At 44.0% G+C, this 15,083-nt stretch overlaps 2 protein-coding genes across 3 annotated transcripts in view; one reads left to right on the top strand and one right to left on the bottom strand.

The window, feature by feature from the left end:
* Window positions 1-1,230: 1,230 nt before the first annotated feature.
* coch (coagulation factor C homolog, cochlin (Limulus polyphemus)) lies at window positions 1,231-7,469 on the top strand. 2 transcript variants are annotated; one of them, XM_024412850.2, is made up of 12 exons: window positions 1,231-1,868; window positions 2,201-2,248; window positions 2,591-2,635; window positions 3,364-3,520; window positions 3,799-3,932; window positions 4,132-4,200; window positions 4,526-4,579; window positions 4,670-4,817; window positions 4,944-5,047; window positions 5,168-5,388; window positions 5,664-6,180; window positions 6,439-7,469. In XM_024412850.2, exons 2-12 carry the CDS (start codon window positions 2,215-2,217, stop codon window positions 6,609-6,611), a joined length of 1,656 nt encoding a protein of 551 aa, XP_024268618.1. In that variant the 5' UTR covers window positions 1,231-1,868; window positions 2,201-2,214; the 3' UTR covers window positions 6,612-7,469. The 2 variants fall into 2 exon arrangements, with proteins under 2 accessions (XP_024268618.1, XP_042185867.1); XM_042329933.1 differs by having other exon boundaries at window positions 1,231-1,871; window positions 2,199-2,248.
* A 114-nt stretch (window positions 7,470-7,583) lies between these two features.
* Window positions 7,584-15,083, bottom strand: part of strn3 (striatin, calmodulin binding protein 3) — a 29,179-nt gene continuing 21,679 nt past the window's right edge. Inside the window, exons 9-16 of the mRNA XM_024412848.2 lie at window positions 13,562-13,737; window positions 13,419-13,466; window positions 13,134-13,255; window positions 12,699-12,866; window positions 11,843-11,983; window positions 9,923-10,030; window positions 9,660-9,746; window positions 7,584-9,459 (exon numbers count right to left, since the gene is read on the bottom strand). Of these exons, the coding sequence (XP_024268616.1) occupies window positions 9,290-9,459; window positions 9,660-9,746; window positions 9,923-10,030; window positions 11,843-11,983; window positions 12,699-12,866; window positions 13,134-13,255; window positions 13,419-13,466; window positions 13,562-13,737 (1,020 nt within the window). The 3' untranslated portion in view covers window positions 7,584-9,289. The remainder of the gene's footprint in view (window positions 9,460-9,659; window positions 9,747-9,922; window positions 10,031-11,842; window positions 11,984-12,698; window positions 12,867-13,133; window positions 13,256-13,418; window positions 13,467-13,561; window positions 13,738-15,083) is intronic.

Below are 15,083 nucleotides of genomic sequence, written 5' to 3'. Positions count from 1 at the left end.
TTCTGGGTAAGTTTCTTAAGAGTTTTCCACACCTGGATTGTGCAACACTTGCCCATTTTTATTCTTTGAAAAATTCTTCAAGCTCTGTCAAGTCGGTTGTTGATCATTGCTAGACAGCCATTTTCATGTCTTGCCATATATTTTCAAGTAGATTTAAGTCAAAACTCTAACCTCGGGAACATTCACTGTCATCGTGTAGATTTGGCTTTGTGTTTTTTAGGTTACTATCCTGCTGAAAGGTGAATTAATCTCCCAGTGTCTGCTGGAAAGCAGAAAGAACCAGGTTTTCCTTTCCAATTTTGCCTGTGCTTAGCATTCTGTAAATGTTTTATCCTGAAAAATCTCCAGTCCTTAACGATTACAAGCATACTCATAATATGTTGCAGCCACCACTATGTTTGTTAATATATGGAGAGTGTTATGAGTGTTGTATTGGATTTGCCACAAACGTAACACTTTGTTTTCAGGACAAAAAGTTAATTGCTTTGCTGCATTTTGTGCAGAATAATTTTAGTGCCTTGTTGCAAACATGTTGCATGTTTTGGAGTATTTGTATTCTTTACAAGATTCCCTCTTTTCACTCTGTCATTTAGGTTAGTATTGTGGAGTAACTACACTGTTGTTGATCTATCCTCAGTGTTCTCCTATCACAGCCATTTAACTTTGTAAAGGTTTTAAAGTCACCTTTGGCCTCATGGTGAAATCCCTGAGGGGTTTCCTTCCTCTATGGCAACTGAGTTAGGAAGGATGCCTGTATCTTTGTAGTGACTGGGTGTATTGATGCACCATCCAAAGTGTAATTAATAACACCATGCTCAAAGGGAAATTCAATGTCTGCTTTTTTCTTTTTTACCCATCTACCAATAGGTGCCCTTTGTTGAGAGGCATTGAAAAACCTCACTTGTCTTTGTGGTTGAATCTGTGTTTTAAATTCACTGCTCGTCTGGGGGACCTTACAGATAATTGTATGTGTGGGGTACAGAGACGAGGTAGAGATTAACAAATCATGTTAAACACTATTATTGCACACAGAAGGAGTCCATATAACTTATGTGACTTGTTAAGCAATTTTTTTACACCTGAACTTTATTTAGGATTCCCATACCAAAGGGGTTGAATACTTATTGACTCAATACATTTCAGCTCAAAAAGAAACATTCCACTTTGACATCATGGGTTATTGTGTGTAGGCCAGTGACAAAACATCTCAATTGAATCCATTTAAAATTCAGGTTGTAACACAACAAAATGTGGAAAAAGTCAAGGGGTGTGAATACTTTCTGACAGTATTGTACATACTAGCTTCTAGAAGTAGTTGAAGACCTGAGGATCGAAACGTGGTCACCAAAGCACATGGCAGCATAGATTGCAGTGAGTCTTTATGCCAATTGTCAGACACTTTTATCCAAAGCAATTTACAGAATTTAATGCAGATGTTTCAGTATATGTGATCCCTGTAGTATTTGTCTGGTACAATATGATACTGTTATGTTTAATTACTTTTGATTTCTTAATCTGCCTTATATTCTAACAAGGTACCTGCAATCATCACGTCAACCTCACTTTATTTGACTCCTATTTAATTTCTGGCTAATTTTGAGGGCACCTTATTGTCCTGGCTGCTTGGTTCAGATGACCCTTCTCAGGTTGAACGCAGGTCTCTAGTAGACCCCTCCTCCTCTGATGTCACAGGGAGATGACTGGGAAGTTTGAGGACATTATTTAAGGAGCCAGCTCTCTCTGGAGGTTCAGATGTGATCCCAGGAATACGACACACTTCCAATGAATAGCACCTTTTTCCTTCCCCCTGCAAGAATTTGCCATATGGAATCTTAGATCTCAAGGAAACCGTATTCTACAAATTGTCTGTAAGTGTGTGTGTGTGTGTGTGTGTGTGTGTGGGGGGGGCTGTAATGAATGTGTTTTCATACTTTCTTTCAGCTTTAATCCCATAGAGACAGAGATGTTGTGTTGAACGCATGACTGAACATTGTCCAAGCTGCAGATATCTAACTTGTCTAAATAAGAGTGGCGTACTTTTCTATGGATTGATCACCAAAAACTTAAAAACCCGTCTTATTGCATTGTTAGTTGATGTGTTTTTTTCTTATGCATTTCGTCTTATCAACTCCTAGTAATTGTATATCTCTAATTGTTGAAGAAATGTAAAATGTTTTCCTGGTTGCTTATTACATTGTAGGTGTTTGGGTCATCATGCCAATTTTGTTTGCTGTTCTACACCTGTTAGGTAAGCACTGGTTGGTGCAATTGACACACTGAATGTGCCACATCATCTACCTTGTATGAGTTGTCTAGGAAATGTATTTTTCGGTTTCTCTCAAAATAACAATGGAAAGGAATAATTCAAAAACGGTCATATCTGATCAAAAAGGCATTGTAGAGTTTTGTGTCATAATGATGAAATTAGTACTGTGCAATATATATATATATATATATATATGTGTCAAAGCTTTATGTGTAATGAACTATAATATGTAACTAAGATTTCATGAATGCATATTCAATATTATTGAGTGAACTTTGACAGTATTGTCAAAGCTTCAATGATCACTTTGTTTAATTCCCACAGGCATTCTGTCTCTGACATGCAGAGCATCTGGATCTGACTCAAGTGGTTAGTGGTTTGAATTTCATAAACACATTTGTTTTTTTTTCTCTGTCAATATTAGGCAGATGAGGTACTGTAGGTGTGATACTACTAGTATTCTGGGAATTAACAATGTGTTCATTTAATGTTTCTCATCTTAATTTGATCCAATGTAGTCCCACAGAGAGACAGTTGAGAACTGCACAGCTCAGCAAGATAGTAAAATATTTAAAAATGTGAGTTTATTGACGAACAGTAGCTGCTGTATGTGGAGAAAAATATATATTTGATGGTGTTGTATCAGTGGATTTATTTAGTTTGTTAACCAGTCAGTTTTACTTGGAAGACTTTTTGTTTTACTTGGCAGACTCCCAAACCAAATATGATACTTATTTCATTAAGGCAGAAGTGTCAGGATGTTATTGTTGAGAGCCACTGCTCGAGCCTTGTGGCCTTTGGCTCAGAGACATGTTCAACGGTAAGCCCAGTCTCTGTTTGATTTGGAAGAAATTCCTCAAAAGCAAACCGTAATGTTATGATTTTTCTTCAAAATGTAATTAACGTAGAGGTGTGACTGAGGGTATTTTGTCTTCAGAGTTGTTCTTGATTATAGCCTGCAGGCTTTGGTATCGAGTTGTGGCTCTGAGGAAGGGAAAGCCATACCAAACGAATAGGTATAGGCTACCTGGCAGAAAACACACAGAGCGCAGGCAGTATTCTCCATTTTATCCTCTCGCGCTCTCTTTCTGTCTCAGTTACCACCCCCATCACCTGTACGACCCGTGGGGCAGACCTGACGGAGGAGAAGCAGTTGGTCCTCTGTCCGCCTAACTGCACCCTCTGGAGGGTGTCTGTGTTTGGTTCTCGGGTGTACGCCGCCGTGTCCAGCGTGTGTGGCGCAGCCGTGCACCAGTAAGGCTGGAGGAGATCAATAGCAGGGCTAAGAATAAGAGGCTTTGTGTAGGCCAGGAGAGGGATAATGTTTGGCTAATGCACATGCTATAAAGTTTCACCTCAATCACCTTCTTCTCTTTCTCAATGAGTATTGATGTACAGAGAGAGTCAGTATAGCTTCTACAGCATCTGCATTCTTCATCTATCTTTCCCTTCTACCCTTCCCTCAAAGTTTGCAGTGACGGGCCGCTTACTACTCATTTACATTTTTCACTGTATTTGACCACTTTTCTCAGGGGGGTGATAAGGTCCTCGGGGGGACCAGTGAAGGTCCACAAACTGCAAGGCAGACAGAACTACCTCGGCTCCTACTCCCATGGAGTCCAATCTCAGGCCCTGTCCAGGTGGACCGCATCATTCACTGTGGCCCGTAGGTGGCGCCAAATACCAAACATGTTTAATATTGTACATTCCACAGGGGAAAATGTGACTCGAAGGCTGAGTAGGCATGAAGAATGACTCGAATGGTATTTAATCATATTCAATGTTGATGTTTTTGAATGATTTGCAATGAAGTGATTTTTCCTTAATGACACGTTTTGATAAAACATCTGACTCTTTGTTGTCAGAATCTGTTCATGTGCCCCAGGAGGTGTCCTCCCAGATAGCCACAACTGTCCTCCCTGCACCAGGACCAGGTACAATTCTAACATGTAGATTAAACTGCCCATGATGGTCACCAATACTACATGGGATACGCATTATATTTTATGGACACATCCTCTCTTGGTCCTCATACCTGATTTGAAGTTGAATTTCAGTGCTGACTACGTCTCCAAAAGTACAATTGCTTGATATCTTCATTACTAAATGGTTCTGTTTTCAGACCCTCCAGAGCTACCATGACGTATTGCACAGAGATACCCGTCTTCCTTATTTACATTACAGATAAGGGTATTTTTATTGAAACTCTTAACATGTACGAGCACCACATGCCGTAACCAGAGCCTGTCTGTCTTGCAGTGAAGAAAACATTAAAGAAGCCGGTGAAGAAAATGACTACAGGAGGAAATAGAGGTATGTTTGTGTCATGTTGTGCTTGGTTTGATTGTGTCGAACATTTTTATTTTGCTTCCAGAATGCCCACGTCTTGCTCTCCCCTTCCAGACTGCCAGATGGAGATAGCCCTGCTGCTGGATAGCAGCAACAACATTGGGCAGCGTCGCTTCAACCTTCAGAAGAACTTCATCAGCAAGTTAGCGGTGATGCTAAAGATTGGACCGAATGGACCACATGTTGGTGTGGTGCAAGCTAGGTGAGTCTGTTCACTTGGTGTTCAATTAGCACATTTTACAATTAGGTGTTATCATTTAGCCACTAACTTCCATAGCAAAACAGTACAGTATTGTATGAAGCTAACACAGCGCTCTTGTCCTTCCAGTGACACACCTCGGACAGAATTTCTCCTGACTAACTATACTCAACCCAAAGATGTGGTGTTTGCCATCAAAGAGGTAGCATACCTGGGAGGCAACACTAACACAGGTTCTTACTGATTTTTATTGCTGGTATACACAGTACCACATGATGGATTTGCATGCCAAATGTAGTGGGGATTCCCAACAAAGCTCATCTGAGACCATCTTGTCTGTCTGGTCCCCACAGGTAAGGCCATCATGCACACGGTGGAGTCCTTCTTCCGGACGGGGGTGAGGAGAGGTCACCCCAGGGTCATAGTGGTGTTTATAGATGGCTGGCCCTCAGACGACCTGGAAGATGCGGCCGTGCTGGCCAGAGAGTCTGGTATCAACGTGTTCCTGGTGCCAGTGGCCAAGCCTGCCCTGGAGGAGCTAGGCATGGTCAGAGACAAGGACTACATGAAGAAGGTGAGCAGGGAGCCAAGAGACGTGTGACTCTGTGGTACTCTGTCTTATTGGCTGCATCCTGTTCTACTTTAGTGGTTTGAAAAATATATGATGTTCTGGTCCTACCCATAGTCTTTAGCAGATTTTGCTGGGCACCACATACTGTAATGCAAAGATCAATTCACCGGCCTATATCACAGTGATGTCATCACTTACAGTATCCAGCCATATCTGTTGTGTTCTAATCTACATGATGATATGTCACTGACTGACTGTGTTTGTGTGTGCCATGCCAGGCAGTGTGCAAGGACAACGGCTACTTCACATACGCCATACCCAGTTGGTTCGGCACCACCAAGCATGTGAAGCCCCTGGCCCAGAAGTTGTGCTCAGTGGACCAGCTCCTCTGCTCCAAGACCTGCTACAACTCGGTCAACCTGGGCTTCCTCATTGACGGCTCCAGCAGCATCGGGGAGGGGAACTTCCGCCTGATCTTGGACTTCATTACCTCCGTGGCCCGTAGCTTCGACATCTCAGACATAGGGTCACGTGTTGGGGCAGTCCAGTTCACCTATGACCAGCGGATGGAGTTTAACATGTACGACTACCCAGTGAAAGATGATGCCCTCAGGGCCTTACAGGGGATCCCCTACATGAGTGGGGGCACGGCCACGGGAGACGCCGTTGCCTACGCTACCCAGAACCTGTTCCTGGCCCGCAAGGCTGGCCCTGGGAGGAACTTCCTCATAGTGGTCACTGACGGACAGTCCTACGATGACGTCAGAGGGCCGGCCCTGGCCGCCCAGAAGGAAGGTGTGTGGATTCCTTTTTGGCAAAAGTATTGCCATGTGTCGGGCTAGCATGTAGAACAAGATCAAAATATGTTTGTATGACATAAGAAAACAGCTGAGCTGAAATGTTTTGTCACATTGAGTGCTATTAGTAGAGAAATAGGTTTTAGCGACAATGACCGCAGCTATAAGATCATCACACTGAACTATCAGATTTCTTAGATGATGCTCTTCGAATTACAGCACTCGTTTGATCTCATCTCTCCCCCCTTTTCTACAGGGATCACCATCTACTCTGTGGGGGTGGCCTGGGCTCCAATGGATGACCTGCAAACTATGGCGTCAGAGCCCAAGGATAGCCACACATTCTTCACCAGGGAGTTCACTGGCCTGCAGCAGTTCCAGCAGCCCCTTGTAAGGGGCATCTGCAGGGACTTCACTGAGGCCAACTAGGGAGAGGTAGCAGAGAGAAGCTGTTTGGGCTCGCTGAAAACCCCAGCAAGACAGGAAACATCTAGATGGCACTTTATTTTACAGTACAGAAATTACCAGGTATTTACTGAGAAATAAAATGGTTACTACATAGTAATAACCTATAAATTACTTGATTGTTTCTTTGGGATTCATTCAATCAAGTGCCACTCGGCACCCGATGGTTGTATTCTTCAAAGTAGCTATCAGTTTTACCAAATTATTTTCTATTAAATACCAGTGCAAACACAAATACCGTAAAAAATAAAGTGCTAGTAACTGTTCAACACAACCAGAGTACAGCAGAAGCATTGTAGGTTCACGAGTTCTCAGAAAACTATCATAGATCATCAAGTTGGATATTACCTTACTCAACTAGTCTGATATCATTACTCTCAATAATAGACCATATTCATTCATAGGTTCTCAAGATGTGACTAGTTTGGAATATTGCACTATTCATGTTTTATCCAATGTGTATCGTAACTATAGTGAAATACATTAAGGTAGTTTGTATTTCTTGAAGAATCCAAAGCAGGCAAACCATAAAGCACAGAAACATGTTGCCTATAGACCAAGGTATTCCTTCGCTTTCACCCTCATCAACAATACACTTATACAGTTATCACTTCTCTGATTGATATGGCTTGTAGTCATATGTATGTTATTTAGGGAATAAAAGTACCATTAATTCTTTCCTAGGCCACAACTGCTGATGCTAAGCTTCTGTTACCTACAACAGAATGCTTTCCCAAAGCCAGTTTCTCTTGTATACTGTACCATACTTATAGTACATTTGCATGTTGACCTGTACTTTATAAATTACATTTTTTTTAATGATTCTGGTTGATTCTATATTTATTACAAAGAAGAAGTGTTTCTGTTTTACAATTTTTCAATAGATGTGTTTATCATGCAAACTATATGCAATTAAACACAGACTTTGTACAAGTACACCATTTAATATTTATTATAGACATTCTATATACATTACTTTTGAACTGTTGAATGTGGTACAATCTTTAAAATCTGCTGATTCATAGTTTGTAAATCAAAAACCTTACAAAACATCAACATTCGCAAACTGATCAGAACCTTTTTTTTGGAAGTCTAGAAAAAAAGACGATTGTATTAATCATGCATGACAAACAAAACAGTCTTAGCTACACCGCACGTTTGAAAATAACAGTTCTGTAAGATAAAAAGGAAAATAGTACAACCAAACAAAACATTGAGTCGTGATTATGTTTGCTATTCCAATCCCTTAAACAGTTACACTCCATGCTTGCTTCAAAGCAGTGATTTAACAGAATAAGGCAAACGTATACCTCAGACTGACATCAGATTGCATTTTATATGAACCTATATGTTTCACTTGTTTTCTATTCACTGTTTCAGTTTCACTTGAGAGCCCAATCTTAGAGATCCTTGGGCCATGTCTGTAGTTGAACGGATAAGACTAACAGAAAGTGAAATAAATAGTATTAAGATGTCTAATAACCTGTGATAAATAAACTCAAATACAGTAAGGTGTACAAAAATATCACATAGTGATAGGATGCTGCAGTTTATTTAAAAAGAGCTCTCAGGAAGCCATTAAAATGGGCTTCTTTTAGTCCTAGTCTTTACTGCCGTGACCTGACGGTGTCAAAGCAATGTAAGAGATAGCATCCTAGGGTTAGGAAGGGCGAGATCAACGAGTGTTTTCTGTGACGAGGTGACGGGGAAATAAGTCAGATCAGGGTTGTAGGGGACAACATGAGCTGTGATGAAGGGTTCAAACCAGGAATAAATATTCCTTTTTTTTTCTTTAAACAAACTATTTTTTCAGTGCTGTTCTGACAGACTATATTTATATAAAAAGGATTATAAAAACTATATATATTTTTTTTTACACAAAAATGTCATGTAACCTATGCTAAAGTGAAGTTGATTGACAGTTCAATTCATATTATTTTTCTCTCGCTACATGGTTGTTGAGGGGGACGCCTGTGACTCGTGTCTAGCGTGAACTGAATCCACGCCGCAGGGTCTCCCGGTCGGCCCACCAGGGGCTGTGGCCAAGTCCCGTTAAATACTCTTTTCACACTAGCGAGCCAAGCTGAGCTGTACTGGCCTGGTCACAAATCCACCATAGTTACTGGAAACGTGGTGAAAAGAACAATGTGAAAAGATCATATCTAAGCCAATTCAGTATGGTCGGGGTCAGCCCAGTTGTGTGAATCAGATTAAAAGACGTGACCCCAGTCCCGACCTCTCGCTCTCTCTCTCACGACCCACTGTCTGACGCATATGACCGCCACTCCGTCCATGGTCACTGAAGTATACCTACAGGACAGATATTAGCTCAGCTCAAACCTAGTCAAAAGGCTACATACACTGGCTTGTTTAACTTCAGCTTTTAACTTACAGTAAATTACAGTTAAATGTTTTTGTGTTCGAAAACAGACAACTGATTGGTCGCTCCTCCACTCACCATGCCTGGCATAAGTCCCCTTGGCACCTGGTTTCTGTCAAGTGTAGAGTTCAATAGGGATGGAGGGAGGCAGCGTCAATGTAGTGTCATAAAATGCTACTCTTGTTACACAAGGCAGTGAAGCAGTCTATTCTTTCTTTGTGTCTACACGCTCAGCTCAGTCTGGCAGAGCAGAGCTTGTCTACTACACAAATACTTTGGCCAGGGCGTCGGCCCCCGCACTTGCTATGTATGCCTTAGATGGGTGGAAGGCAACGTCATAGATGGACTCGTCCGACTTCATGCGGTGGGCAGTGATCTCCTGCACACAGGTCTTACTGTCCACGTTCCACAGGCGGATTGAACAGTCGTGGCCTACGGAGGAGGAACAAGGAAAGGAAGGTAGGATCAGCAATGTTCTCTCTGGATATCAGCACGACCTGAATTTTACATGAGTGTGTTGTCATAGGATACAAACGTGTAGAAGAATATTGATACTAGTCTTAGAATCAGACCTTCCGTTTACTAGTCCAACGCTCTAACCACTAGGCTACCCTGTCTCCCCTTGTACTTACTTCCTGACATCAGGTAGATCCCGTTGGGGTCCACAGCCAGGCTGGTGACAGCATCCAGGTGGGCCACCATCGCATGGATCACTTTACCTACACAACAGGACAGAGATATGGCAGACAGACAGATTACAGAACATGTACAAAACAGTCCCAACTCTCTATATATGACTGGTCTTAGTCATTCTCCCATCTAGGCTCTGATTCACTGAGTCAGTCAGTCAGTCAGAGTAGCTAGCTGAACACTGTGTACTCCCCTGTTCACGTACCTGATTTATTGTCAAAGAACTTGATGTCCCTGTCCTCATGGGCCGTGATGGTGACAGGCAGGGTGGGGTGACTCACTACCTTGTTGATGTGGTTGGCTCCAGGCAGGGCTGAAAACACACAGGTGAGAGAATGGGTCACAACAGTCACTATTAATACAACACCCGAAATGAGGACAGACCATTAAAACTGTGTACAAAGTTAGTAGTCTAGGATATATGAGATATCTATATAAAGAGGAAAAAGCAACCATATCATTAGCAGTTAAAATTATTCAGAGAGTCTTATTTATAATGTTACCCAGTATTTACTTGATTTTCCCATAACATGTTTCTGTATACCCAAACTCCCCATAACATGTTTCTGTATACCCAAACTCCCCATAACATGTTTCTGTATACCAAAACTCCCCATAACATGTTTCTGTATACCAAAACTCCCCATAACATGTTTCTGTATACCAAAACTCCCCATAACATGTTTCTGTATACCAAAACTCCCCATGGAAAATGTAATTCAGTAAGTCATTCTATATGTTCTCCCCTTTCTAACTGAGCTTATGGCCCATAGTCTCCCTGGTTGTGTTATACCCAAACTGCCTAAATGATGAAAGTTTCTGTATACCCAAACTCCCCATAACATGTTTCTGTCTACCCAAACTCCCCTAAATGATGAAACATGTTTCTGTAGTCCCCAAACTCCCCATAACATGTTTCTGCTAAATGATGAAAGGCCCAAACTCCCCATAACATGTTTCTGCTAAATGATGAAAGGCCCAAACTCCCTAAATGATGAAAGGCTCTGTCTTCTGTAGTCCCTGCTAAATGATGAAACATGTTTCTGTAGTCCTGCCAAACTGAAAGGCTCTGGTCTAGGGTCGTTACCCAAAGTCCTGCTGCTAAATGTTTCTGTATACCCAAACTCCCCATAACATGCTCTTCTGTATACCCAAACTGATAACATGGTTCTGTAGTCCCCAAACTGATGAAACATGTTTCTGTAGTCCCTGCTAAATGATGAAACTCCCCAGGGTCATGTTTCTGCTAAATGATGAAACCCAAACTCCCCTAAATGATAACATGTTTCTGTATACCCTAAATGGTGAAACTGGTCCCCTGCTAAATGATGAAAGGCTCTGGTCTATGTAGTCCTGCTGCTAAATGATGAAAGGCTCTGGTCCCCTGGAAAATGATGAAAGGCTCTGGTCTAGGTCGTTGTAGTCCTGCTGCTAAATGATGAAAGGCTCTGGTCTAGGGTCGTTGTAGTCCTGCTGCTAAATGATGAAAGGCTCTGGTCTAGGGTCTAGTCCTGTTGCTAAATGATGAAAGGCTCTGGTCTAGGGTTGTTGTAGTCCTGCTAAATGGTGAAAGGCTCTGGTCTAGGGTTGTTGTATTCCTGCTGCTAAATGATGAAAGGCTCTGGTCTAGGGTCGTTGTAGTCCTGCTGCTAAATGATGAAAGGCTCTGGTCTAGGGTCGTTGTAATCCTGCTGCTAAATGATGAAAGGCTCTGGTCTAGGGTTGTTGTAGTCCTGCTGCTAAATTATGAAAGGCTCTGGTCTAGGGTTGTTGTAGTCCTGCTGCTCAATGGTGAAAGGCTCTGGTCTAGGGTTGTTGTAGTCCTGCTGCTAAATGATGAAAGGCTCTGGTCTAGGGTCGTTGTAGTCCTGCTGCTAAATGATGAAAGGCTCTGGTCTAGGGTCGTTGTAGTCCTGCTGCTAAATGATGAAAGGCTCTGGTCTAGGGTCATTGTAGTCCTGCTGCTAAATGATGAAAGGCTCTGGTCTAGGGTCGTTGTAGTCCTGCTGCTAAATGATGAAAGGCTCTGGTCTAGGGTTGTTGTAGTCCTGTTGCTAAATGATGAAAGGCTCTGGTCTAGGGTTGTCGTATTCCTGCTGCTAAATGATAGGTGCAATAGACTTACTGTTCTCCCCCTGACCGGCAAACACCACGGCAGCCTGGGACGTCTCCAGGTCATAGATCACAGCGTTGCCCGTGTTGAAGGACGCCACCATGTGGGCGGGGTCACAGCCATTGAAGTCCACCGCCGTGGGGATGCCGTGTTCTGTCACACACACACACACACACACACACACACACACACACACACACGCGCACCAGTTGAAGAGCCTTTTTGCACCTCCAATGTCCGACCTTGGCCGCAGTCAAGTGCCATTGTCATGTTATGTCCGTGTGAAAAACGAGCTCCCCACACTACTGGGGAAGTTAAAGTGCGTAGCATTTGGATTGTATGGCTGTCAAATCTATTCTTACCAAATGGATCCCTCTTAGATGAAGGGAGCAGATGAAAGACATCTGATATAAAATTCACTTGTCATTTACAATTACTTTTTACTCTAACTTTGTTCAAACGCCTCGATCAAACCTACAGCGTCATCTGGATAGGTGCGCAACGAAAGTTCATCATTCACCTTCTGCTACCATTTCTGTCAAGCCATCTACGCAAACAGTTTGACGCACACATTTGATCAATCCAACGTACGAGCCATACAGAACGCACTGCCTCTGCAACGCTAAAGGCAAACGCAGAGTTCCATTGGAAATGAATGTACTTCTGGTGTACCAAAACACAATGACGCTGTCAGCATGATCAAGGCGTAAGAGAAATGGACATCAGTAAGCTATTGGGCCTTAATAATGTAATGCTGTTCTAAGCCTACTTCTATGTCCTGTGTTCTAAGCCTACTTCTATGTCCTGTGTTCTAAGCCTACTTCTATGTCCTGTGTTCTAAGCCTACTTCTATGTCATGTGTCCTCACCTTTCTCTGCGTTGTAAGTGCTGATGCATGGGTTCTTCTCCTGGGGGTTCCACAGCTTGACGGTTCCGTCTGCGGAGCAGGACAGCAGGCGATTCTTGATGCCACTGTAGGCCAGCCCCCACACAGCGTCAGTGTGGCCCAGCCAGGTTCCAGCCAGGACGCTGGGGTCTGAGGCGTTGGAGGAGGGGACGGGGTCAGTGATACCCATACAATAAGAGAGGAAAAACAGCTCTTTGATTACTCAAGGGTGCGATTGGAATAAAATGAAGGGATAGAAAATAGAAGTCGACTCATCAATTCAAATAATATGATATGATAATATGCCACAATTAAAGTATTCCTGACTTCTGTTACTGTGGTCAACGTCTGAAGGCACAGAGGCTAGACAGATACATTGGCCACGCTAAAGAGGGGCTGAGGATGTGTCAACCTTACCGTAGGTGTCATAAGGGTCCACGTTGGAGCTGGGGATGTTCCACCACTGTATTGTGTGGTCAATCCCTCCACTGTAACACTGCTCTCCACTGGAGGTCATAGCCAGGGACAGAACAGGCCCACTGAGGAGAGGAAAGGCGTATCAGAAAGGTGACATTTCATAACAATGCGTACACCGTGAGAGAAAGCCATATACAAAACAGTTTTTTCCTGACTGATTGAAAATAGTTTTATCGTATTATTATAAACAATGACCACAGTTCCTTCTGGTTATTAGATACTTACACATGGGCTCTGAATGTGTAAATGGGCTCCACATCGAAATAGGCACTTCTAAAGAAGAAACAAAGTTCTTTAAAAAAGTTCTCGGACCGATTTTATTTAAATGAGACATTCCATAATGACAAGATATCCAACAGCGTGTGTACTTTTTGGCAGGTACGGTCTTCTGTAGGTTCCACAGTTTGAGAGTGTGGTCCTCAGACACAGTGACCAGGACAGGCTCTACAGGATGGAAGGCCAGAGCCCTGACCCCGTCAAAGTGGCTGCGCAGGGTGTACTTGGGATTCCACGTCTTCCTGAACGTGTCCTTATTGGCTGGCAGCTAAAAATAGAACCCGGACAGGGGAGGAAAAGAGAACAGCAACTTTAAACAACTGTGGAGTGAAAAATAGAGACAGGTTGGTGGTGAGTTAGCTAGGGGGGGCTAACAGCACTGGAGGATGTAACGCACTAGGACTACTTGAGCACGGCAAGCCCCTCCACTTCCTAATGAAGCCCCTAATAAACACATGTCAGAACCTTACGCTCTCTCAACGCTTTGTGTGCATGTGTGAGGTGGTTCAGGGAGGGGTACAGGAGGAGAGAGAGAGGTTCAGGGAGGGGTACAGGAGGAGAGAGAGAGGTTCAGGGAGGGGTACAGGAGGAGAGAGAGAGGTTCAGAGAGGGGTACAGGAGGAGAGAGAGAGGTTCAGGGAGGGGTACAGGAGGAGAGGAGAGGTTCAGGGAGGGGTACAGGAGGAGAGAGAGAGGTTTACAGGAGGGAGAGGGTTCAGGGAGGGGTACAGGAGGAGAGAGAGAGGTTCAGGGAGGGGTACAGGAGGAGAGAGAGAGGTTCAGGGAGGGGTACAGGAGGAGAGAGAGAGGTTCAGGGAGGGGTACAGGAGGAGAGAGAGAGGTTCAGGGAGGGGTACAGGAGGAGAGAGAGAGGTTCAGGGAGGGGTACAGGAGGAGAGAGAGAGGTTCAGGGAGGGGTACAGGAGGAGAGAGAGAGGTTTTAGGGAGGGGGAGAGGTTCAGGGAGGGTTACAGGAGGAGAGAGAGAGGTTCAGGGAGGGTTACAGGAGGAGAGAGAGAGGTTCAGGGAGGGTTACAGGAGGAGAGAGAGAGGTTCAGGGAGGGTTACAGGAGGAGAGAGAGAGGTTCAGGGAGGGTTACAGGAGGAGAGAGAGAGGTTCAGGGAGGGTACAGGAGAGAGAGAGGTTCAGGGAGGTTCAGGGAGGGGTTCAGGGAGGAGGAGAGAGAGAGGTTCAGGGAGGGTTACAGGAGGAGAGAGAGAGGTTCAGGGAGGGTTACAGGAGGAGAGAGGTTCAGGGAGGTTCAGGAGGAGAGAGAGAGGTTCAGGGAGGGTACAGGAGGAGAGAGAGAGGTTCAGGGAGGGGTACAGGAGAGAGAGAGAGGGAGGTTCAGGGAGGGGGGTACAGGAGGAGAGAGAGGTTCAGGGAGGGTTACAGGAGGAGAGAGAGGTTCAGGGAGGGTTACAGGGAGAGAGAGAGGTTCAGGGTTACAGGAGGAGAGAGAGAGGTTCAGGGAGGGTTACAGGAGGAGAGAGAGGTTCAGGGAGGGTTACAGGAGGAGAGAGAGAGGTTCAGGGAGGGTTACAGGAGGAGAGAGAGAGGTTCAGGGAGGAGAGAGAGGTTCAGGGAGGGTTACAGGAGGAGAGAGAGAGGTT

This window comes from Oncorhynchus tshawytscha, linkage group LG11 (genome assembly GCF_018296145.1).
Source record: "Oncorhynchus tshawytscha isolate Ot180627B linkage group LG11, Otsh_v2.0, whole genome shotgun sequence".
Classification (NCBI taxonomy): Eukaryota; Metazoa; Chordata; class Actinopteri; order Salmoniformes; family Salmonidae; genus Oncorhynchus; species Oncorhynchus tshawytscha.
Note: the sequence above shows the minus strand (reverse complement) of the source record. Positions and strands in the feature narration are given on the sequence as shown.